Here is a 19,864-nt window from a genome sequence, read left to right on the forward strand (position 1 = left end):
GTCATCTAGTCCCACAGATACTGTGTTTTTGCTTTGGACAGGGCTGTGAGGACCTGCTCTTCAGATATATAGGGTGGAGGGGGAGTTTGAGGGGGGATTTGTTGTGAGTTAAGAGGGGATAAGGGAGTGAAATTTTCACCAAACCTATCCGCTAGCAGATTTGCTATCTCTGTGGAGTCAGTGTGTGATACAGTTGGCCACTACTTCTGCATATGCTTGGGTCCTACCCTTTAGGTTACTTACATAGCTGTAAAAGGCTTTATGGTTATCCTTGGCAGTACTTGCTAGGTTTCTCTCAACGGTGCTCTTGGAGGATTTGACAAGTTGTCTTATTTGCCTGTTGAGGCTGAGGAGGGTGCTTTTCCATTGTTGGGGCCTTGTGTTTGTTTTCTTGGACAGCAACTTTTTGCATTTATTGTAGAGTTTGCTGATGCTGGAAGTCCACTATGGCAGCATGTTTTTACTTGGGGTTCTAGCTTTCATTCTTTCTGGTACAGCCGAGTTTATACACATATGCAAGTGATTGTACCGGACTTTTCATAGTTACTACTTTCAGCTTGCGAAGTTTTTAGCCTGATTTCACCCTTTGTGAGTTCTGGTGTTAGTGTTTATTTTATTTTTATTTATTTTACATTTGTTGACCGGGCTAGTCTAACTGGATACACGATCATTTTCAGTAGAGGCCCAGGGAGAAAAGCTCCAGGAAAAAACATGCAAAAATGAAAAAGTAACAACAAAAAAAGTAGCAATTGTTTCAAAAATGAATTAAAAATTAAAAAATAAAAATTGTTTTTTTTTTTTTTTTTCAAAAGATGTGCATAATTATACTACTCAAAGTGACAATAATAATATTTAAGTAACATAGATTTATATGCAGAACATAGTCTACAGAGGCATTATAGGGAGGATTGTAGTGGATGTAGTCTGAAAAAGAGAGTTAAGGATGAAAGTTAGTCAGGGTTAGTGCAGGAGCATAACCAGTGTTTATTGAGAAATAGTTTTAGATTCCTTTTAAAAAGTGGGAGAGAGGTCTGAGATGTAAGGTCATGTGGTAGTTGATTCCATACTTTTCCAACAGAGTTAGAGAACAAGGAGTCACCTGCTGAGTTTTTTGATTTGATAGTATCAATTAACATTTTGTTTGAGGAGCGTAGTATCTTGAGGTTATTATATGGTATAATGAGGGTAGAGAGTATTGGAGCGTTGCTGGGTTGATGCAGGGTTTTATGGGCTATTGTAAGTTGGTGAAATTGAAGCTGGTTAAGAAATTCTAACCAGCCTAGTTGTTTCAGATTCATACAGTGGTGAGTTCTGAAAGGAGAGCTTGTAGCAAATCTAGCAATATTATTGTATGATATAGCTATTTTGCTGAGGGTATTTTTAGAGAGGTTGGTGTATATGGGAGAAGCATAAAATAGGGTTGAGATTAGGTGGGTTCTGGCTATAGCGGTCCTATCTGCTGGTGTAAGAAAAGGCTTGATTCTGTAGAGGGATCCTAGTTTTCTGTTAACTGATTTTATTGTGGTATTTATGTGAGTATCAAAGTTTAGGTTATTGTCAATTGTAATTCCTAAGAGTTTGGTGGTTGGGTCAGGAGAAATAAGAGTACCATTGTTGGATGTGAGAGTGATATGTAGAGGGGTGGACTTTTGGGTAGGTGTGAAGAGTAAAAGTTTAGTTTTTTGGGGGTTGAGAAGGAGACAGCGGTTAGAGAACCATTGTTCTACAGTGTTGAAAGCTTTTTGTGTAAGAGACTGAATTTCAGCCTGGGATGCGGCTGAACAGATTATAGTAGAGTCATCTGCATGTTGAATGCAGGTAAAGAGTGGAATGGCTAGATGAAGGTCATTGATATAAATGGAAAACAGGAGTGGGCCTAGTATGGAACCCTGTGGAACACCTAGTGAGATAGGAAGGTGGTTTATTTTGCCAGAGTACAGCCATTTGTCTATTTTCAAGGTAAGATGTGAACCAGTTCATAGATGAAGGGTCAAGTGAAAGGGACTTCAGTATGTGTAGAAGGAGTTGGTGATTAACCATGTTGAAGGCTTTAGATAAGTCAACAAAGCATGCAGAAGAAAGAATATTATTGTTGTGGTTTTTGTTGATACAGTTAGTGAAGGATAACAAGGCAGTGGTGGTACTATGGAATGGACGGAAGCCATGTTGATAGCTAGTAGATTGTGATGGAGAAGGTGGTTAAGTAGTTGTTTGTGAATGCACTTCTCCATTATTTTTGCAAGTGGGGAGAGTAGTGCTATGGGACGAAAGCTGGAAAAGTCGTTGGAGTTCCCGCCTTTATGTAGTGGGATGATATGAGAAATTTTCCAGATAGATGGGATAGTACCTTCCTTTATGGTTCTATTTATCAGTATGGAGATGGGATAAGCAATAGCTTTAGCTCCTTTTTGCAGGAATTTTGCTGGGAGTTTGTCAGCTGAGGGAGTGGTTGGTTTTAGCTTTTGGATTAGGGAGCAGATGTAGGATGTGGGTACTGGTTCTAAATGAAATAATGGGGGGGATGTTAGTGGGAGTAGGCAAATTAGAGGTGTCAGGGGACAGATGGTTTGCAAGATTTTGGATAGTATCAGTGAAGAAAGAGTTGAAGGCGTTGGCTGTTTGTATTGGATGGTCAGGGTTGGAGCCTAGAGGGTTAGGGATGATAGTTTCACTTGGGTATAGAAGTTTGTTAATACTAGTCCAAAATTTTTGTGGTTCCTTGAGGGAGGATTGTTGTAGTTGGATGGCTTTTTTGTAATATTTCTATGTTGTCTGAAGGTTTGGTGATCAGTAGTATTCTTTGTAGTATGCCATTTAGCCCAGGATTTGTTTTTGCAAAGGATTAGTTTTCTAGTATTATTTGAGAGCCAAGGGGCTGGTTTAGTTTTAATTCTAATAGAGCGTGTTGGGGCGTGATGGTCTAGGATTGTTAAGAAAGTGATGTTAAAGTATTCAACTGCTTTATTTATAGGGAGAGTTTTTAGAGGTGTCCAATTGCATTGTTTAAGTTCTGTTTGGAACAGCTCGGTGTTAAAGTGTTTTTTGCTGCGGACTGTTCTGATAGTGCTAGGGATGGGTAGGCTAGTTTTATGTCTGATAATATATATATCAGTGAATGGTCCCTTAGGTCATCTGGAAGGGTTCCTGTTGTGTAGGTTTGATGTGGACTATTTGTGAGTATCCAATCCAAGGTACTTTCTTTATTGTTAAGTTTATTTATTCTGGTGGGGGAGTTTATAGCTTGTGAGAAACCATACAGGTTAATAAGGGCTTGTGTTAGCTTGAAGGTGACTAATTTGTGGTCAGTTTTAACTAATGAGGGTCCAACAGTTGCAGAAGTGCACCTGTTTGACATGTTGGTGAGGACCAGATCTAGAATGTTTGTTCCTCTTTTCTGGGGCATGGATAATTTGTTCCAGGTCATTTGAATTCACAAACTCAAGGAACTTTTGTGGCAGTGAGTTTGGGCTAGAGTAGGTTTCCCAGTTGATGGTGGGATATTTGAAATCCCCCATAACCAGTGTATTCAGAAAAATTTGGATTGTCTTCAGTTTGGTTAAGTAGGCTTCATGGGTGTCATGACCCATGGAGGGGGATCTCTAATGGGCTAAGATTTGAATGGGAGTCTTACCCACCGTAACTTGGAACTAGAGTGACTCCATGGAGTTGTCCAGTCTAACTAGCTGGGAGGTGAATTTATCTCTAATATAGACTGAAATACTGCCTCCTTTGGTTTTCACATGTTCATTTTGCAGTTTAAAGGTGTGGAAGGCATTGTAGTCTTGCAGGGCAGGGTACTCTTTGAGGCCTTAAACCAGGTTTTTGTGACCGCACAGACATCTACATCTTCTAGTGACAGAAGTGCTTCCAGGGAGTGCAGTTTTTGGTTTAAGCTCATAGCATTTAGCAGCATTACCCTTATTTTGTTCTGACTGGTTAATTTCATATCAGTAATGTTTTTGAGACCTTGCCAAAAAAAAAAAAAAAAAAAAAAGGCACTATGGTGGCCAAGAGCTTTTGCCAGCAGCCAAAAGCCTGGGGTTGCCAGGTGCAAACTGTTTCTGGCAAAGCAGTGAGGTTTGTCGACCATGACTTTCCAGCCTGATAAACAGGATCCACTTTGAATGACACCAAAAACTGAGACAATTTTTGAAATCACTAATTTTTTTGTTTATACTGTGACATCATTCTAGGTGAGAGTAGTATGCTGCTCAAGGCTAGGGACATACCTGCCTGGGCCACATATGCAGAGAGCTCAACCATGTCTCTTTTCTTATAGTCCAGTGAGGTACATATCAGGTCATTCACACCAACAAGAAATATGACAGAGTCATAATGATATTTGATGCTGAGAGACCTGAGTACATGCATGATTTGATGAATCCTGGCAATGGACAGGCAACTGGCCATGAGTTTCTCCTTCTCCAATCTGATGAGTGGGACATCTGTGTACCTCACTGTTGAGTCTCCAATGACAAGAAAACATGTTTTTTAGCATTATGCCTTACGGGCTTGCTGGGTGAGACACTGGTGTTGCTATGTGTCATGGGTCCTGTGGGCACTGTGTTAGCTGTAGCAGTCTTGTGTTTTGGAGATCTCTGGTGTTTTGGTAAGGTTTCCGAGAGAATCTCCACATATGTGGATTTATATGTTTGATGTATACTATGTGCATGAGTTGTGGTATGTGTATGAGTAGTGGTACAATGGGAATATGTAGTAGTGGGTGAGTTGCCAACCTTCTCCGTGTTATTGTTTTGAGTGAGATAGAGTGTGGATTTTAGATTCTTGGCATAAATGCATCTCTAGCACTAGATTGTGTTATTAGTAAAGGGTTGTCTGTGTACATGAGGCAATTGCTACACTGCCTCAAGAGGCCCAAGTCAACAAGGTTGACAAGAGAAACAAGAGTAGTCCAACTGTCTATAATGGTAGGAGGAAGACTGTTGTCACTAGGGGTGGCTTTTCAGAGACGGCCCAGTGAATGGATATTTCTGCCTGGGTTTCAAGGGAAAATTTGCTGAATTTAACAGTCCAGCTTGGCTACACAACTGCTTGGCAGTGTATGGTGCTGCACGACATGCAAACAAGCAGAAACCTGCTCAAATGCAAGGCCTAAATACCAGAAGCCAAAACCTGAAAAAAAAAGCTCTAAAAAGATTCAAAAGGACCAATGAGGATGCTTATTCCAAGCCCTAGACCAGCCTCCCTTTACCAGACAGGTCCCATTCAGCACAATTCTCTCACAAAAGTGCAGATAGGTCCCTTCCGATCCAAGATGGCCGGGAAAACATGCTCAGAACAAACAAACCACTACAAATAGTTCCAGAAGCAGCAGGCCTGGATCTGGACTATGCTACAGCTACTAGATATCCTAGTTTCAGTGATAAACACTAGAGAATTAATACAGCAGATAAATAGCAGTAAGGCACTGAAAAAATGTTTAAAACAGCAGGAAAGGCGGAACATTTTCAATTACTTTTTCATTCCATGTAATTATATATATATATATTTATATTTAGAAGGATATACATGCATGCATATGTAGATAGATAGATTGATAGATCTATTTATCTGTCTGTATCTTTCTATCTATATCTATCTATGCTGCCTTTTGTCAGATATGAATGCATTGCAAAAGATGTCCATCTCTCATACTAAGACATCACTCCATTTCCCTTCACTGTCTCTAATTATGTAATGTCTAATATCTCTTTTAAATATCTTATTGGAACTGTCTGTAGTCTCTTTATCCTGTACTAATCTATGTAGCAAATAATGTGACTAATCAGTTTTTTTCTCACATATTTTCTCCAACTCGGGTTATTGTTTTTCATTGCACTCTACTGTGACACTTATGTTCTATGTTTTTCTCATTATGACATTTTTTCACTCCTGTGTTTTGCAGTGTAACATAATACTTTACGATTTAAAATATCTGTAATTGATTTTGAAAGATCGTGATTGTGGAGCCTTTCCCCCCAAACCTTCACAGAAAATAGGTACTTTCTGGCCCAGCTGGACTTTCCTGGTAAACAAATGTCAAACAAAAAAATAAACAGAGAGACTTGATTCAGTGAACCTGGTTCATGGACTCCCTGTATGGGGTAGATAGGACTTGTACCCCTGCAAAACCCATAGCAGTGCTTGAATGGAATCTTTACAGAGTTGGGTTTGATGAATTAAAAGAATACATATACATATATAATATATATATATGTATATGCATATATATATATATATATATATATATATATATATATATATACATACATATACATATATGGGAACAAAACATTTGGCTGAATGTTTGTAATATTGTAATCAAGCATCTGCTGGCAAAAGTTATTGAATAATCATCTGATCACTTATGCCACTGATACTTTGTCAGAGATCGCAGAACAGCAGGGAGAGGGAATTTGCCCTTACCCCTTTCTTGTGTGATCTCAGAGTTTGCCACAATGCGAAAACATGAGCTGAGTTTCTGTTTGTTTTATTTTGATGCTGTGAGTTTTGATCATTTCGGATTGATGTTTTACTGTTAAATTTTCTGGTTCTTCGATAATTCTAAGTAAATCCATGTATATATAGATAGATACATATATAACACAAATATACCCACACACAGGCACACAAACACAACACACAGATGCACACACAAAACAGACAGACAGACACACACACACACACACACACACACACACACACACACACACACACACACACACACACACACACACACACACACACACACACAAAAACACACATGCCCGCATGAGTAAATGTTCATCTTTACCGGATAGTGCCTATCATTTTTATACAGAGGTAATCACATGAGGAAATATAAATTTACTGATCTTTAAAAATAATATGGCTTGTCTTTAATGTGAAGTTTGTAATTTTCTTTATTATGGGTTCTGCTACATTATAAATGCACGTGTTACATAGTGTTACTTCCAACATCTTTGCAATGTTGAAAGTATTTCAAGATAAAAAAGGTACCACAAAAAGTATGAATTAGTTTGTTTATTTAGTTTTACCTTAGTTTTTTTTTTTTTAAATTCAACAAAACAGTTTTATAAACCTCTTTAGAAGATTTAATTGTACTTTCAATTTTTATATTTCCGTAGGTGTAGAGACTGTATCAGGTCACAGGATGGGAGGGATTGAAGGTATGTCATATGACTGGATCTCCAAAATTCTATACTTGGCATCCAGAAATTACAACTCTATCACTGCCTTCAAGGTTACAGACAAAACAAGAAGAGAAATTTTGACAGACTTGAGTTATCCTAGAGGAATAGTCGTTCATCCAATATCAGGGTAAGTGAAATACAGACAATGTAGAATATTCAGCAGTATAATGTCTAATTCATTAAAAGAATAACCACTTTGTTGTAAGCAATGACAGTGTCTGTTAAAAAAACTGTGTTGTCAACTCAGTCATGACTTATCAGTTTTTAAACCTGTTTGTCTATATGCAACTTAAAAAACATTATCATAAACATATATTATGAATAGGCAACAAAGAGTTTGCATTACTGTCTCTGCAATGGATTGCTTCATAGTCTTTAGGCAGATTTAATAGAAGACATTTTCCTAGTTGTAACAGTAATTTACAGGAAAGATATCTTTGTTGACCTTGACTGGCATTTTCATGGGAGCCATGACTGTCAGAAGTCTGAGTTGGATGGACAGGATAAGGTTTTGCTCAGTTTGCTATCCTTCCTGAGGTCAGGGTGCATGACACATGCTTTGAGGTGGTGACCTGGGGTCAGAGTGCATGACACATGCTTTGAGGTGGTGACTCTTCAGTGGTGGAGAATGCGGGTGTACCAGCCCTGTGTTTCAGATTTGTCAGGTGACTGATGTAGTAACACTGGCTTGACTATAATTAATCCTTTTGAAGAATGCATCTGTCATTGTGGAGGCAACTAATAAGAAAAAAGAAAGACTACCTAACTAATTGAGTATTCATTTGGGGTACAGCCTCTTGTCTAGGACCAGCTTGGATAGAAATGGCCTAAAAAGAAAAGTGTTTATACTAGCATGGTTAAAATAACCATATTTGACCTAGGAGACACCTAAGAATAGGACTGCATGTAAATTACGGTGCAATGATCACACTAAGTAATTGTACTGTTCACGGAGTTGTGTTTGTAGTGGTTTGATGCATTCAAAAGCTTCAAAACAAAATATGCAACTAATAAAGTAGTATTTAACTGCACTATCATTTTCAAGACTCACTTTGGGTGTGTGCTTTTTAATTAGCCATTGTGGAAATCTGACCCAATATTACGGATCAGCTCCTCATGTGAAACAGTACTATATCAGATAGTTTTCTGGTATGGAACTGTTTTTCATGCAGGAACATTATAGACGTGTTTCGGGACAGACAAGTCATATCTAAAAAGTGACAGACATGCAAGCATTGCTCTTCTTGAATTAACATACAAATACACGTTGAAAAAACAGTATGAGGAACAACAATGCTACTCTGCACAGATTTGTATATAACCTCAAAAGTGGTTCTTGTCTGGACAATCCCATGTTAAGTCAAACCTTTTTTCCCTTCAGATTAACTGAGGATGGCTTCCTAAATGATGTTTGACTGGAATTCAAGACTATTGAGTATCAGCTCCTGCTAGATGGTGTGCAAATAATTGAGAAATTTGGCAGGAAAGTTAATTACACTTTGACGAAAAAATGATGGATACCTTTTCAAGACCCTCATCTCACTGAAATGTTGTTAGAGTCATATATACATGATGTTTTAATTACTTTATAGATGTTTCTTCAACTTGGGTAGAATAAAAAAAAATGAACACTCCCAGATCCTTTCAATATGACTTGTATAAAGAAAAGGACCACAAATGACTTAAAATCAAGAATTATCTATGAAATCCAGCAAATTTTTGATCAAAATAGATCATATACAAGAGAACTGTTGGAAATAAATGCAGTTTTTAAATATTTATTTATTTATTTTTATTTATTGTCATTTGTTAACTGGGTTAGTCCAACTGGACTTTTGGCCCATTTTCAGTGGAGACCCGAGGATAAAAGCTCCAGAAAATTGCATAATAGTACATTGATTGCATGCAGAAGTATAGTACTAACATAGTTGAAGGATTTACAAAGCTGTTAACAATAACAAAGGTGAGTACAGAAAAGAACAATTACAAAGCTGTTAATACATAAAATACATACATAAAGTTCTATCATCAAATTTATTTTTTTTTTTTTGAGAATGGTGTGTAGAAAAGTGTGAGACAGGAGAGGGACACTAGGTGGGTTTATGACAAGAGCAAGTCTTGGAGTTAAGTAGAAAAGTTTTTAGTTCATTTTTAAACTGGGCGTAGTGGGTAATGGACCATAGGCTAAGGGGGAGTTTGTTCCAGGCCTTGGTGACAGTATGTTTATAGAGTATTTTCCCAATAGATTTGTTTGGTTGATATATGTCTAGTAGCTGTTGGTTTGATGTACGGAGGGTCCGGGATGGAGTATAGGTGGAGACTAAGGGTGAGAGAGATGGACAGAAAGAGGGTTTGTAGAGAATAGAGTGTAGTATTTGAAATTGAGATAAAAGCAATTGTTGGGGGAGTTCTAGTCATTGGAGAGAGTTTAATGCAATGGTGTGTGTTGTATGGTGAGTTGGTGATGAATCTAGCTATTTTGTGATAGGTTTGTTGTAGTTTACTCAGGGTGGTGACTTGTATGTTACTGAGAATAGGGGCGGCGTAAAGGAGGGAATAAAGGATTCAACAACTAGGAGTTCAGAGTAAAGAATTAAGAGACTTCTGTTTCTAACATAGATGGCAGATCAAAAGAGGAGTTACAAACTCAGTTCTCATTAAAGCACAATTTATTTATTTTATTTATTTATTTGACATTTGTTGACCGGGATAGTCTGACTGGGCTAAAGTCCTTTTTCAGTGGAGGCCCAGGGAGAAAAGCTCCACAAAATAACAATCCAAGAATAGTAACATGATGTGTCAGTGTACATCAATACAAGATAATTAACAAGGAAAAAAGTAATGTGCATTAGGAAGCTGTGACATCATATAAAAAATTTAGCAAAAAAAAAAAAAAAAAAAAAAAAATATATATATATATATATATATATATATATATATATATATATATATATATATGTGTCTGTGTATATATTTATATATATATATATATATATAGTAGTGGTGCTGCGGTAGCAATGTCGCCTCACAGCAAGACGTTGTCACGTTCGATTCTCAGTTAGAGCGTCTTCTGTGTGGAGGCATGTGTGAATGGGCATGCCTTCGTTGAAGGTTGTGCATCAGGGCTGGTAACTCGGCACGTAAAAATCCACTACCAAACATTAGTGGACCGGAGTTCCACTGTGGCGACCCCTAACCGGGATAAGCCGAAAGACACAACAACATATATATATATATATATATATATATATATATATATATATATATATATATATATATATATAGGTTCATAGGTTGGTACTAGGCTATCGGCCCTAGGGCCTATACAAGGCTAGCCAAACAATTCCCCGGATATTTCTTCCCACAATATTTACTTCCCTGGACCCCAGTCTAGCAGGGCGACTGACGTGATCCCTGGGGTGAATTTTCTTTCTCCCATCCAATCGTCAAGGTTCCTTTTGAAGAGGGCTAAAGAGGAGCTCTGCTTGACATGTATGGGCAGTCTATTCCAGAGTATGGGGAGTCTCTGGGTCAGGAACCTATCCCTCCATCATGCTTTGTTCATTGTGATGACAAGGTTAAGATCCCTGGAGTGTGTGGCTCTGAGGGATTGGGATTTTTTTAAGTGGAGCATGTCCAACAGCTCAGGGTTTGACATGGCCTTGTACGTTAAGCAGAGATTGCCTCTGAGTACATGATATGCCACAGAGTATAGCTGGAGTTTTTTAGACGGTCAGCATAAGGCATCTGCTTTAGGCCTACGATTTTTTTAGTGAGGTATTTATGCAGCCTTTCCAGCTGTTGCAGATGTGTTGTGAGGTACATACCAAATGAGGCGTTGTACTCTATAATGGGTCTAATGAGGGATGAGTACAGTGGGACAATGACCTCCTTTTTTCTGGATGAAAAGACCTTAGTGTTGAGGTGTGCCACATAAAAGGATTTCCTGGAGATGTGGTTATTGAAGGTGAGACCACTGTCCACCTGTGTCCCTAAGTATCTCATCACACTTTCGGTGTTTACTGTACTGCCACCTATGTGGTAATTCATGGGTACATGGTTTCTCTCAAAGGGGATAACTAGACATTTTGTGGCATTAAGCTTGAGCCCATGGCTCTGGCACGAAGCATCTGTTTCTGTAAGGCCCTTTTGTAGAATATCCACATCATTTGGGGATTCAATAATGGCTCCCAGTTTGCAGTCATCTGCGAACTTTGTTATCCAGAGTCCCTTAGTGTTGGCCTGCACTTCAGAGAAGTAGATGCCAAATAAGAGCAGTCCCAGGACTGAACCCTGAGGTACTCCACTTGTCACTTGTCTGGAGCTGGATTTGGAGTTGGCTACTTTTATAGTCTGGATTCTGTCAGTAAGCCAGTTGGCAACCCATTGAGTGACATAGGGATTTATGCCCAGCTTAGTAAGTTTATCTATGATTCCAGAGTGGGGGATGGTGTTGAAGGCCTTTGCGAGGTCCAGATAGGCTGTGTGGACCATCTTACCCTCGTCCACAGCTCTGGAGACTGAGTTGAAGAAGTCAATCAGGTTCAGGAGACAAGATCGGCCCTTCACGAACCCAAACTGCGTGAGGTGCAGTGTTTGAAGGTTGCCAATGTCTTTGTTTATAAGTTCCATGATAATGCATTCCATGCCCTTGCAGATCAGGCTCATCAGACTGATGGGGAGATAGTTCCCAGGATCCAAGGTGGATCCCCCCTTGTGGAGTGGGATAACTGTATCTGTGCGCCACTCAGTGAGCATGAAGCCTGAGGTGAGGCTATGATTAAGCATGACACTTAGGTGAGGTGCCAGTTCATTTTGTAGTTCATGTAGTACACAGCCCAAGAGGTTCCTGACCCAGAGACTCCCCAGACTCTGGAATAGATTGCCCATACATGTCAAGCAGAGTGCCTCTTTGGACCTCTTCAAGAGGAACCTTGACGATTGGATGGGAGAAAGGAAATTCACCCCAGGGATCACGTCAGTCGTCCTGCTAGACAGGGGTCCAGGAAAGTAAATAATGTGGGAAGAAATAGCCAGGGAATTGTTATGGCTAGGCTTGTATAGGCCCTAGGGCTGATAGCCTAGTACCAACCTATGAACCTATGAACCTATGTCATCTGGTCCCATGGATGCTGTATTCTTAGCTTTGGAGAGTGCGGTTTTTACCTGTGTGGCCGTGATTACCGGAATTTTGCAATCTTTTGGTATTGAGATGGGCCTTTTAGGGGGTGAGGGGGGGTGAAGTTTGCACTGAATCGATCTGCCAGGATATTGGCAATATCCTTGGGATCACTATATTTAATGCCATTCTGTTGTAGCTCAGAACAGATCTGAGCATTGCCATTTAGATTCTTGACATAGCTATAGAATGCCTTGTGGTTGTCTTTTGAATCTTTGGCAATTTTATTTTCGCAACTAACTTTGGAGGATTTTATGAGGGATCTCAGCTTCTTACTGAGGCTGGTAAGGGAGTTTTTTTGCATATTGGGATTTTCCTCTTTTCTGCAACAGTTTCTTCCTTTTGTTGTAAAGTTTGTTTATGGCAAGCGATCACCAGATTGGCTTCCTTTATTTGGAGGAGGGCATCTTGGCTCTATTGGGGATGGCACGATTCATGCGCGAGTGGATGTGCTCGTACAGTGCCTTAGTGTAGGATTCAGAAGTTGAACTTTCAGTTCCTGTCTGCATGGGTGTCATGAAGTTTGTCACTTCTGACTTGAGTAGCATGAAGTTGGCTTTGGAGAAGTTTTTTACGGAGGTTTCCTTACTGGGGGTGGGGGTGGGATGTGGATGTCAAGGATGATTAGCTTATGGTCAGACCTGACCAACGAGGGGGGTGACCATAGGTGTGGAGCATCGATTTCCCATACTGATAATGACCAGGTCTAGGATATTGGAGCCCCTGGTGGGACTAAGGATTAGTTGATCCAGGACGTTGGAATTTATGATAGCTGTAGTGGTGCTATGTGAAGGTCTAAAGCCATGTTGTGTTTTAGTTAGTAGATTATGAGAGTCAAGGAAATGATTTGTGTGTGTACACATCTTTCAAGCCTAAGAGTTTATCTCAATAGCAAATGGCTCCGCCCCTGTTATGCTCCTGGCTAGTCGGCTCTTTCCTTTTGTTTCACATCCTTCTTTCTCTTGTACCATTTTTATATCCTTTTTCTCTTTTAAGGAACTGATGCTTTAAACCCTTTGCTGTTTTCCTTTTCCCTGATGGACACGGCTCTTTCTCTGCTGGAGTTTGTACATTTCTATTTTGTTATTAATATGTGTCTTAATGACTATTTCTCCCATATGTAAATGTGTTTTTTATCATCCATTTTAGTTAATTTTTTTTGGTAAATGTTAACTAATTGCAGTGTTCTGGAGAGTTTCTCGCCAGGTCTCCACTGAAAATGGGCTTCTTGTACAGTCGGACACTACCTGGTTAACAAATATAAATAAATAATAAAATAATATGTAAAATTAAAAGTAATATTAAGCTGAATGCCTTTTGCAAACATAGGGCCCATTTCAGAAAGCTTTCCATGAGGTGTGTTCCACTACCATAGTGCTACACCACAAAAATGTGCAGCACTGTAGTTGGCTGTCTCAATGGCCTAGCGAAAGTGCTAATGAGGTATTCTGGGAGAGACGCCTATGCTAATGAGCCATGTATTCTCTCTCCAGAAGTGCCTGAGTTAAGGCATTTATGCAGCTGGACAATTAAGAGAATCGCTTGGCTGTGTAAGTTACATTGGCTACCCATGTGAATGAACATGGCTAAATGCTGGAGTTCACCTGTTTGTGTTATAGTTAAGTGCCAGGGAGTTTAGCAGACAGATAGTGTTGTGGTGTGTGTGCATGCATGTATGTGTATGGCTGCATGTGTCAGTATATGTAGAAGTATGAATGGTTTAAGCTAGGTTTGTATGTGTGTGTATGTGTGTGTGTCTGGGTGGAAGTAATAGGGAATTAGCTGGGGGATATGTAGAGAAGGTGTGCATCTGCATATGTGTGTGCATATGTATGTGTGTGTGTGTGTATGTGTGTGTGTGCACGTGTGTGTGTGCTCATGTACATGAACGCATGAATGTGTGTGTATGTGTGTGTGTGTGTGTGTGTGTGTGTGTGTGTGTGTGTGTGCGCGCTCATGTACATGAACGCATGAATGTGTGTGTGTGTGTGTGTGTGTGTGTGTGTGTGTGTGTGTGTGTGTGTGTGTGTGTGTGTGTGTGTGTGGTGGGGGCTGTCTCTCCTCCACAATCCCCTAAACTAATTAAGAAATCCTGCAATATTGGGAAGTGGGGAACACTAGACACCAGTACAATGTGATATTCTTCATACTGTGCCCTAAAGACACTTTAAAAAATAACCGAAAAATACTTTGCAGGATGAAAACTGACGATCAGAGAGACACCAGGGATAAGTCGTTATATTGTGTCTTAAAGGCAATTAAAAACATAACAGAAAAACATTTTGGAGCATGAAAGGTGTGAGTTGAGGAAACTCATGACACCAGGCATACCCTTTATACTGTGCCTTTAAAGCTGTTTGCACCACACTAGACATCATTGATACACATACTTTAAAATCTATGAGAAATAATGTAGGGAAAAGTTTCAAACTCTGCACCCTTGACTCAGTGAGCAGCTGGTCAGGGATTAATATAGCATAGTATACTCAGTGAGCAACTGGTCAGGGATTAATATAGCATAGTATACTCAGTGAGCAACTGGTCAGGGATTAATATAGCATAGTATACTCAGTGAGCAACTGGTCAGGGATTAATATAGCATAGTATTTTTTACATAATAAAAAGTATGACACTGTAGTGTCTGGCATTAAGTCAGGATTTTAATGGTCCATGAGTTACTATGGACAGGACAAGTATAACAGTCCACAGCAGGAGCTTTGTATAAAATTAGGGACAATGAAGAGGAATGTAGGGGGAAGGGGTCTTCGGGGTAAATTCGGGAGGGATACTAGATGACACCATGGAGAATTTGTAAGGTTTTATATGGACTCACATACAAAGTTAATTGAGCAGCAGGTCTAGCGCCACAATGCACTTTAGGAGCATTAAAAAGAATGAAACTCTAATGTCTGGCATTATTGACTAACTTACGAGGGCTGGAACAAAACTAAGAAGCTACAGTCGGGATAATCTGTACACTAAAGAACAAGTAAGATATATGTCAAGTGTGTGTGTGTGTGTGTGTGTGTGTGTGTGTGTGTGTGTGTGTGTGTGTGTGTGTGTGTGTGTGTGTGTGTGTGTGAAAATGAATAAGGAGGGGGTCCCAATGACGCTCTCCTCCAAAAAAAGGAAGCCAATCTGGTGGTCCCCTGCCATAAACAAACTATACAACAAAAGGAAAAAACTGTTGCAGAAAAGAGGAAAATCCCAGGATGCAAAATACTCCCTTAACAGCCTCAGTAAGAAGCTGAGATCCCTCATAAAATCCTCCAAACCTAGTTATGAAAATAAAATTGCCAAAGATTCCAAGGACAACCACAAGGTATTCTATAGTTATGTCAAGAACATTGTTAGTCCAGTATGTCCTGCAGTAGAGAAATTAATCACAGATTGTCACTTACTATTCATATTTTCATAGTTATGTTCCTGTTAACATAATGGTGAGCCCTACATGTTATTGAGAGATATGGTGTGATATGCCATGGTGAGATACAGGAAAATCATTATCAGTGTCCCTTTATATCTCACTATACCTGAGCTATAGCTAATTATGTGTTAGTAATTATGAAAGTAAATAATATTTGCATATGTACTTAATACATAAACAAGTGATTTACAAACTGTTGCATGATATCAGGTGGAACCTCAGATGTCGTTGAAGAAAACTATCTTTGATATTTGCACTATAAATTACACACCTTGAGAGATATTCAGTGTTATGTATTTTACTAACTATATAGTTGATTGTATTTTCATATTTTTGTAAATATCTTAATAAACGTACTCAGAGATGAATTTCTTGTTGTCATGTGAAAGATGGTAAGCAAAACTGTTCTAATGATACACGTCTGAGTTGTACAGTTTCCAAGATATGACAATTTGGGGTCTACTTCACTTAGTCAAACTCACTAATTGTCGTATGCCTCTTTGTCAAACCCTATTTGTCGAAGTTTTCATCAGTTGAATGATCGTTGCAGTGAAATGTTTCCCACAGTAAGCGACCAGTGGGCCATTATCTGTAATTTTCCCTTTTCCACACTGTAGTGTGATCTCTGAGTTGGTATATTTAGTTAGGGGGTGTGGGGTGCAGCCCCCCCCCCCACCAGGGTGGGTTTCAAAAATCTGTTTTTGTTGTGGTTGGTAGGTTGGCCCACTGCTTACTTACTGTGGTAAAACATTTTTCTGAAATGATCATTTGACAGATGAAGATTCGACAAATAGGATACGACAAAGAGAAGATCAACATTTACAACATTCAACGATATGATATAAACCCAACAAATTGTTTATGAAAGTATAGCAAAAATATAGTTTTGAGTTTGTGTGGATTATGATATAATATTTATGGAAAAACTATAAATGTGCTGACTGTTACCACTGTAAAGAAAACTTCTTACTGATACCAATGCTATTTCTACTGCCTTAACAGCTTTTATTGTTACTGTTCATAAAATACTTAAATTTGTTTAACATGCTTCTTAAGTTTACTGTTCAGAAAATTCTCTGCACTGCAAGGATCAGTGTAGGCTGCTGGAGGTGTGACATTCCATACTACATAGGTGTTAATAAGACGTATTAAGAAGCCCCCCCATAGTTAATGCAGTGTGCAGCTTATGGAGAACTTTCTAGCCTGTCCAGTCATCTTGTTCAATGTACTAGACCGATGAACAAATACCTGTTCTCACTCATTCAGCCTTTGTTTCTCCAGTTACATCAACTTCACTAAGTTTACCTTTTAGTTCTTCTTGTTGAATCTGTAATTTTACTAGTGTCATGGGCAGCTCTTTTATCTTTCAAAGATCAACCTTGGGATTCAGAAAGGCTTAGCATGATGTAAAAGCCTTAGGTCAGAAGGTTTCCACATTATGCTAAGCCTTTCAAATTTAGTAACTGGTCTATTGCTGAGGTTTCCCCACATGAGGGGTCTCAGTATGAAGAGGGCTCTCACAAAGCTACATGCTAATGTAGCAGTCTAGAAGACTAGCTAATGCTAATTAGCCATGTGTTGTCCTCTAGAAATGATGATCGTAGTCACCCTTTTACTCTTATCGGAGTACTCGAGGTAGTTAAGCTCAGTAAAAAATGTAAGAGTGTGTTTTAGTGAATGTATGTACATGAACATATATATGAATGATTGTAGCTACCTGAATCAGGCTTTACGAATTTGTGTGAGGGTGTCTCTTTGTGCATGGCCACAGAAGGTGGGGGGGGGGGGTCGGTAGGAAATAGGGACTCTAAATATGAGTGTGTGTCGGTTTCTAGAAATGATTGTAAGGCTGTGGGTTTCCTTGAGTGAGACTGAGTGTAAGGAGGACTTTGTTTTTGATGAGTGGATGTATGTGTGTGTGTGTGTGTGTGTGTGTGTGTGTGTGTGTGTGTGTGTGTGTGTGTGTGTGTGTGTGTGTGTGTGTGTGTGCCTTTGCTGCCTTAATTCATGGGCTGCTAGGTAGGACAGTAGGCTGTTCAAGTCTGACAGTGCCAGTGTTTGGTTCCGAGACTTGGTAATGAGTACATAATGTGATCTCTCACATTATCTATCTGTAAATTGCATTTTCTCACTGTCATGCTAATTGACAGCCAATACTGGGCAAGTAGCACTAGTGGTGAGGATTTTAATGGATCTTATCCCAACAGTTTTTCTTCACAAAAGATATTCAGAGTAGCACAGGAGTGTTTACATCCCAGCTTTTCTGCTTGCAGTCCTTCACACTATTCACTAGTTGTAACAATCCTTAATTTTAACTTTAGAGTAACTGATCTCATCACTACCAAACACTTTTCACCAGGCTTCCACTCTTTCCACAACATCTATTTTTTTTATGTAATGAGATTTATCAATAGCAGTCTAGTCTTCTCATATTTAACTGCCAATTCTGCAGGGGATAAATGTTTTGCTATTGCTATCCTAAGGTTATCTCTTAGTGGGTCCTATTGACCATCTTTTTTTCTTCTTCACATTTTCCAATCACGTTTCCCTTCCTTACCTTCTACAGTTCTCAGAGTTTGCTTCCTTGCCTTATCCTTTATTCTGGTGAGATACCGCTCAGCCTATTCATTTTGCTGTACTGTCTCAGCATCCTTGCAAAAATGTAATTATTTATTTATTTATTTATTATTACATTAATTCGTATTTATCCACACATTTATTACTTAATTGGCTCCAAATCTGCCTCTTGGTCATGCAAGAACCTCTCTTTATTCATTGTGACCATGGCTATCCTTTTCAACTTTATTTTAAACAGTTCCATCAGATTTTACAGCTTAGTTTAGATTCCCCCCAGTCTATTCATGATTTCAACAAAATTAATTCCCAACAGTATTTTGACCTCTCTGCCCACATATAATAACACATCGTTGCCACTCCAACTGAATCCCTTGGCTATGTTTTTCTTTAAATGCACAACTTTTCCTTACATTTTTAACTTTTGACAAAATGGAGTGACTTGCATTTCTTTTTAATTATACAAATGTTTTTAATGATATACAACTATGGGCCAGTCATGAGCTTTATCTGCAGTGCGCCAACTGATGTGCATATATGATACTCTTAGTTGTCTTTTATTTGTGTTGTAACGTTTTGTGCAGATTGAGTTGTGTACAGATATATTTATTACATTTAGCAAATGTACGTATAATCTACATATCTATGTAAAGGTCTGATATCATTCAGAGTTGCTTCAAAAGGCTTCAATTTAGAAACCAGACAAAATATTCTGGATTTTGTTGAATTCTTTAGAAGTTTAAAATGAAATTATTAAACTTTGATTTTATTATCTCAACTTGCAGTGTAGAAGAAAGGAAACAGTCTGTCTGAATAAATGAATAAACGGATGTATACTCCCCATGTGTGGTGTTTATGTGCATGTTTTTGAAGTCAAAGTTGGAATCTAGTTACACTGACACCAAGTCAAAAAAAATTTGCTAATATTCTTTTCTAGATACCTCTTCTGGAGTGACTGGTACCGGCCTGCTAAGATCGTGAGGGCATGGTGCGATGGCTCTAATGCACAGACAATTGTAAACACAACTCTTGGATGGCCTAATGGACTGGCAATTGACTGGGGGTAGGTATTGTAAATAAGAAATAAATCTGAAGGTTGTGTTATAAACAGGAATGTTAATCTGTAGTGTTATCTGAGAGGTGATATTGAGGAGAAACACTTCCTTTAAGTAAGGGAATGATAATTTATTTCTTTTAATTTAATCTGAAGCAAGGGCCAAACCACAACTAATCCCTTCTCAACACTACTATATATGACTTCATAAGCAAATCTGCTTCTATTTCTTTGGTGACACCCTTCTCTGGTGTCACTTACATAATATTTTCATGTTGCCTATCCCACCAGCAGGCATAATAAATAACATTCACACACAGAAAAAACAGGCTTATCTCCATGAGGTTTATAATGAAAACTGAATTGCCTGAGACTTCAGAGTACCACAGCTAAACATTGTAGCTAGTTGACTGTAATTCCTTTAAACAATTTAAGTT

At 38.8% G+C, this 19,864-nt stretch overlaps 1 protein-coding gene across 1 annotated transcript in view; it reads left to right on the plus strand.

Moving 5' to 3' along the window:
- Nucleotides 1–19,864, plus strand: part of LOC122788060 (low-density lipoprotein receptor-related protein 2-like) — a 1,238,079-nt gene that overhangs the window by 226,408 nt on the left and 991,807 nt on the right. Inside the window, exons 17-18 of the mRNA XM_044054982.1 lie at nt 7,128–7,320; nt 19,311–19,436. Of these exons, the coding sequence (XP_043910917.1) occupies nt 7,128–7,320; nt 19,311–19,436 (319 nt within the window). The remainder of the gene's footprint in view (nt 1–7,127; nt 7,321–19,310; nt 19,437–19,864) is intronic.

This window comes from Protopterus annectens, chromosome 13.part0, assembly GCF_019279795.1.
Source record: "Protopterus annectens isolate FY-2018-M chromosome 13.part0, PAN1.0, whole genome shotgun sequence".
Taxonomy (NCBI): domain Eukaryota; kingdom Metazoa; phylum Chordata; order Ceratodontiformes; family Protopteridae; genus Protopterus; species Protopterus annectens.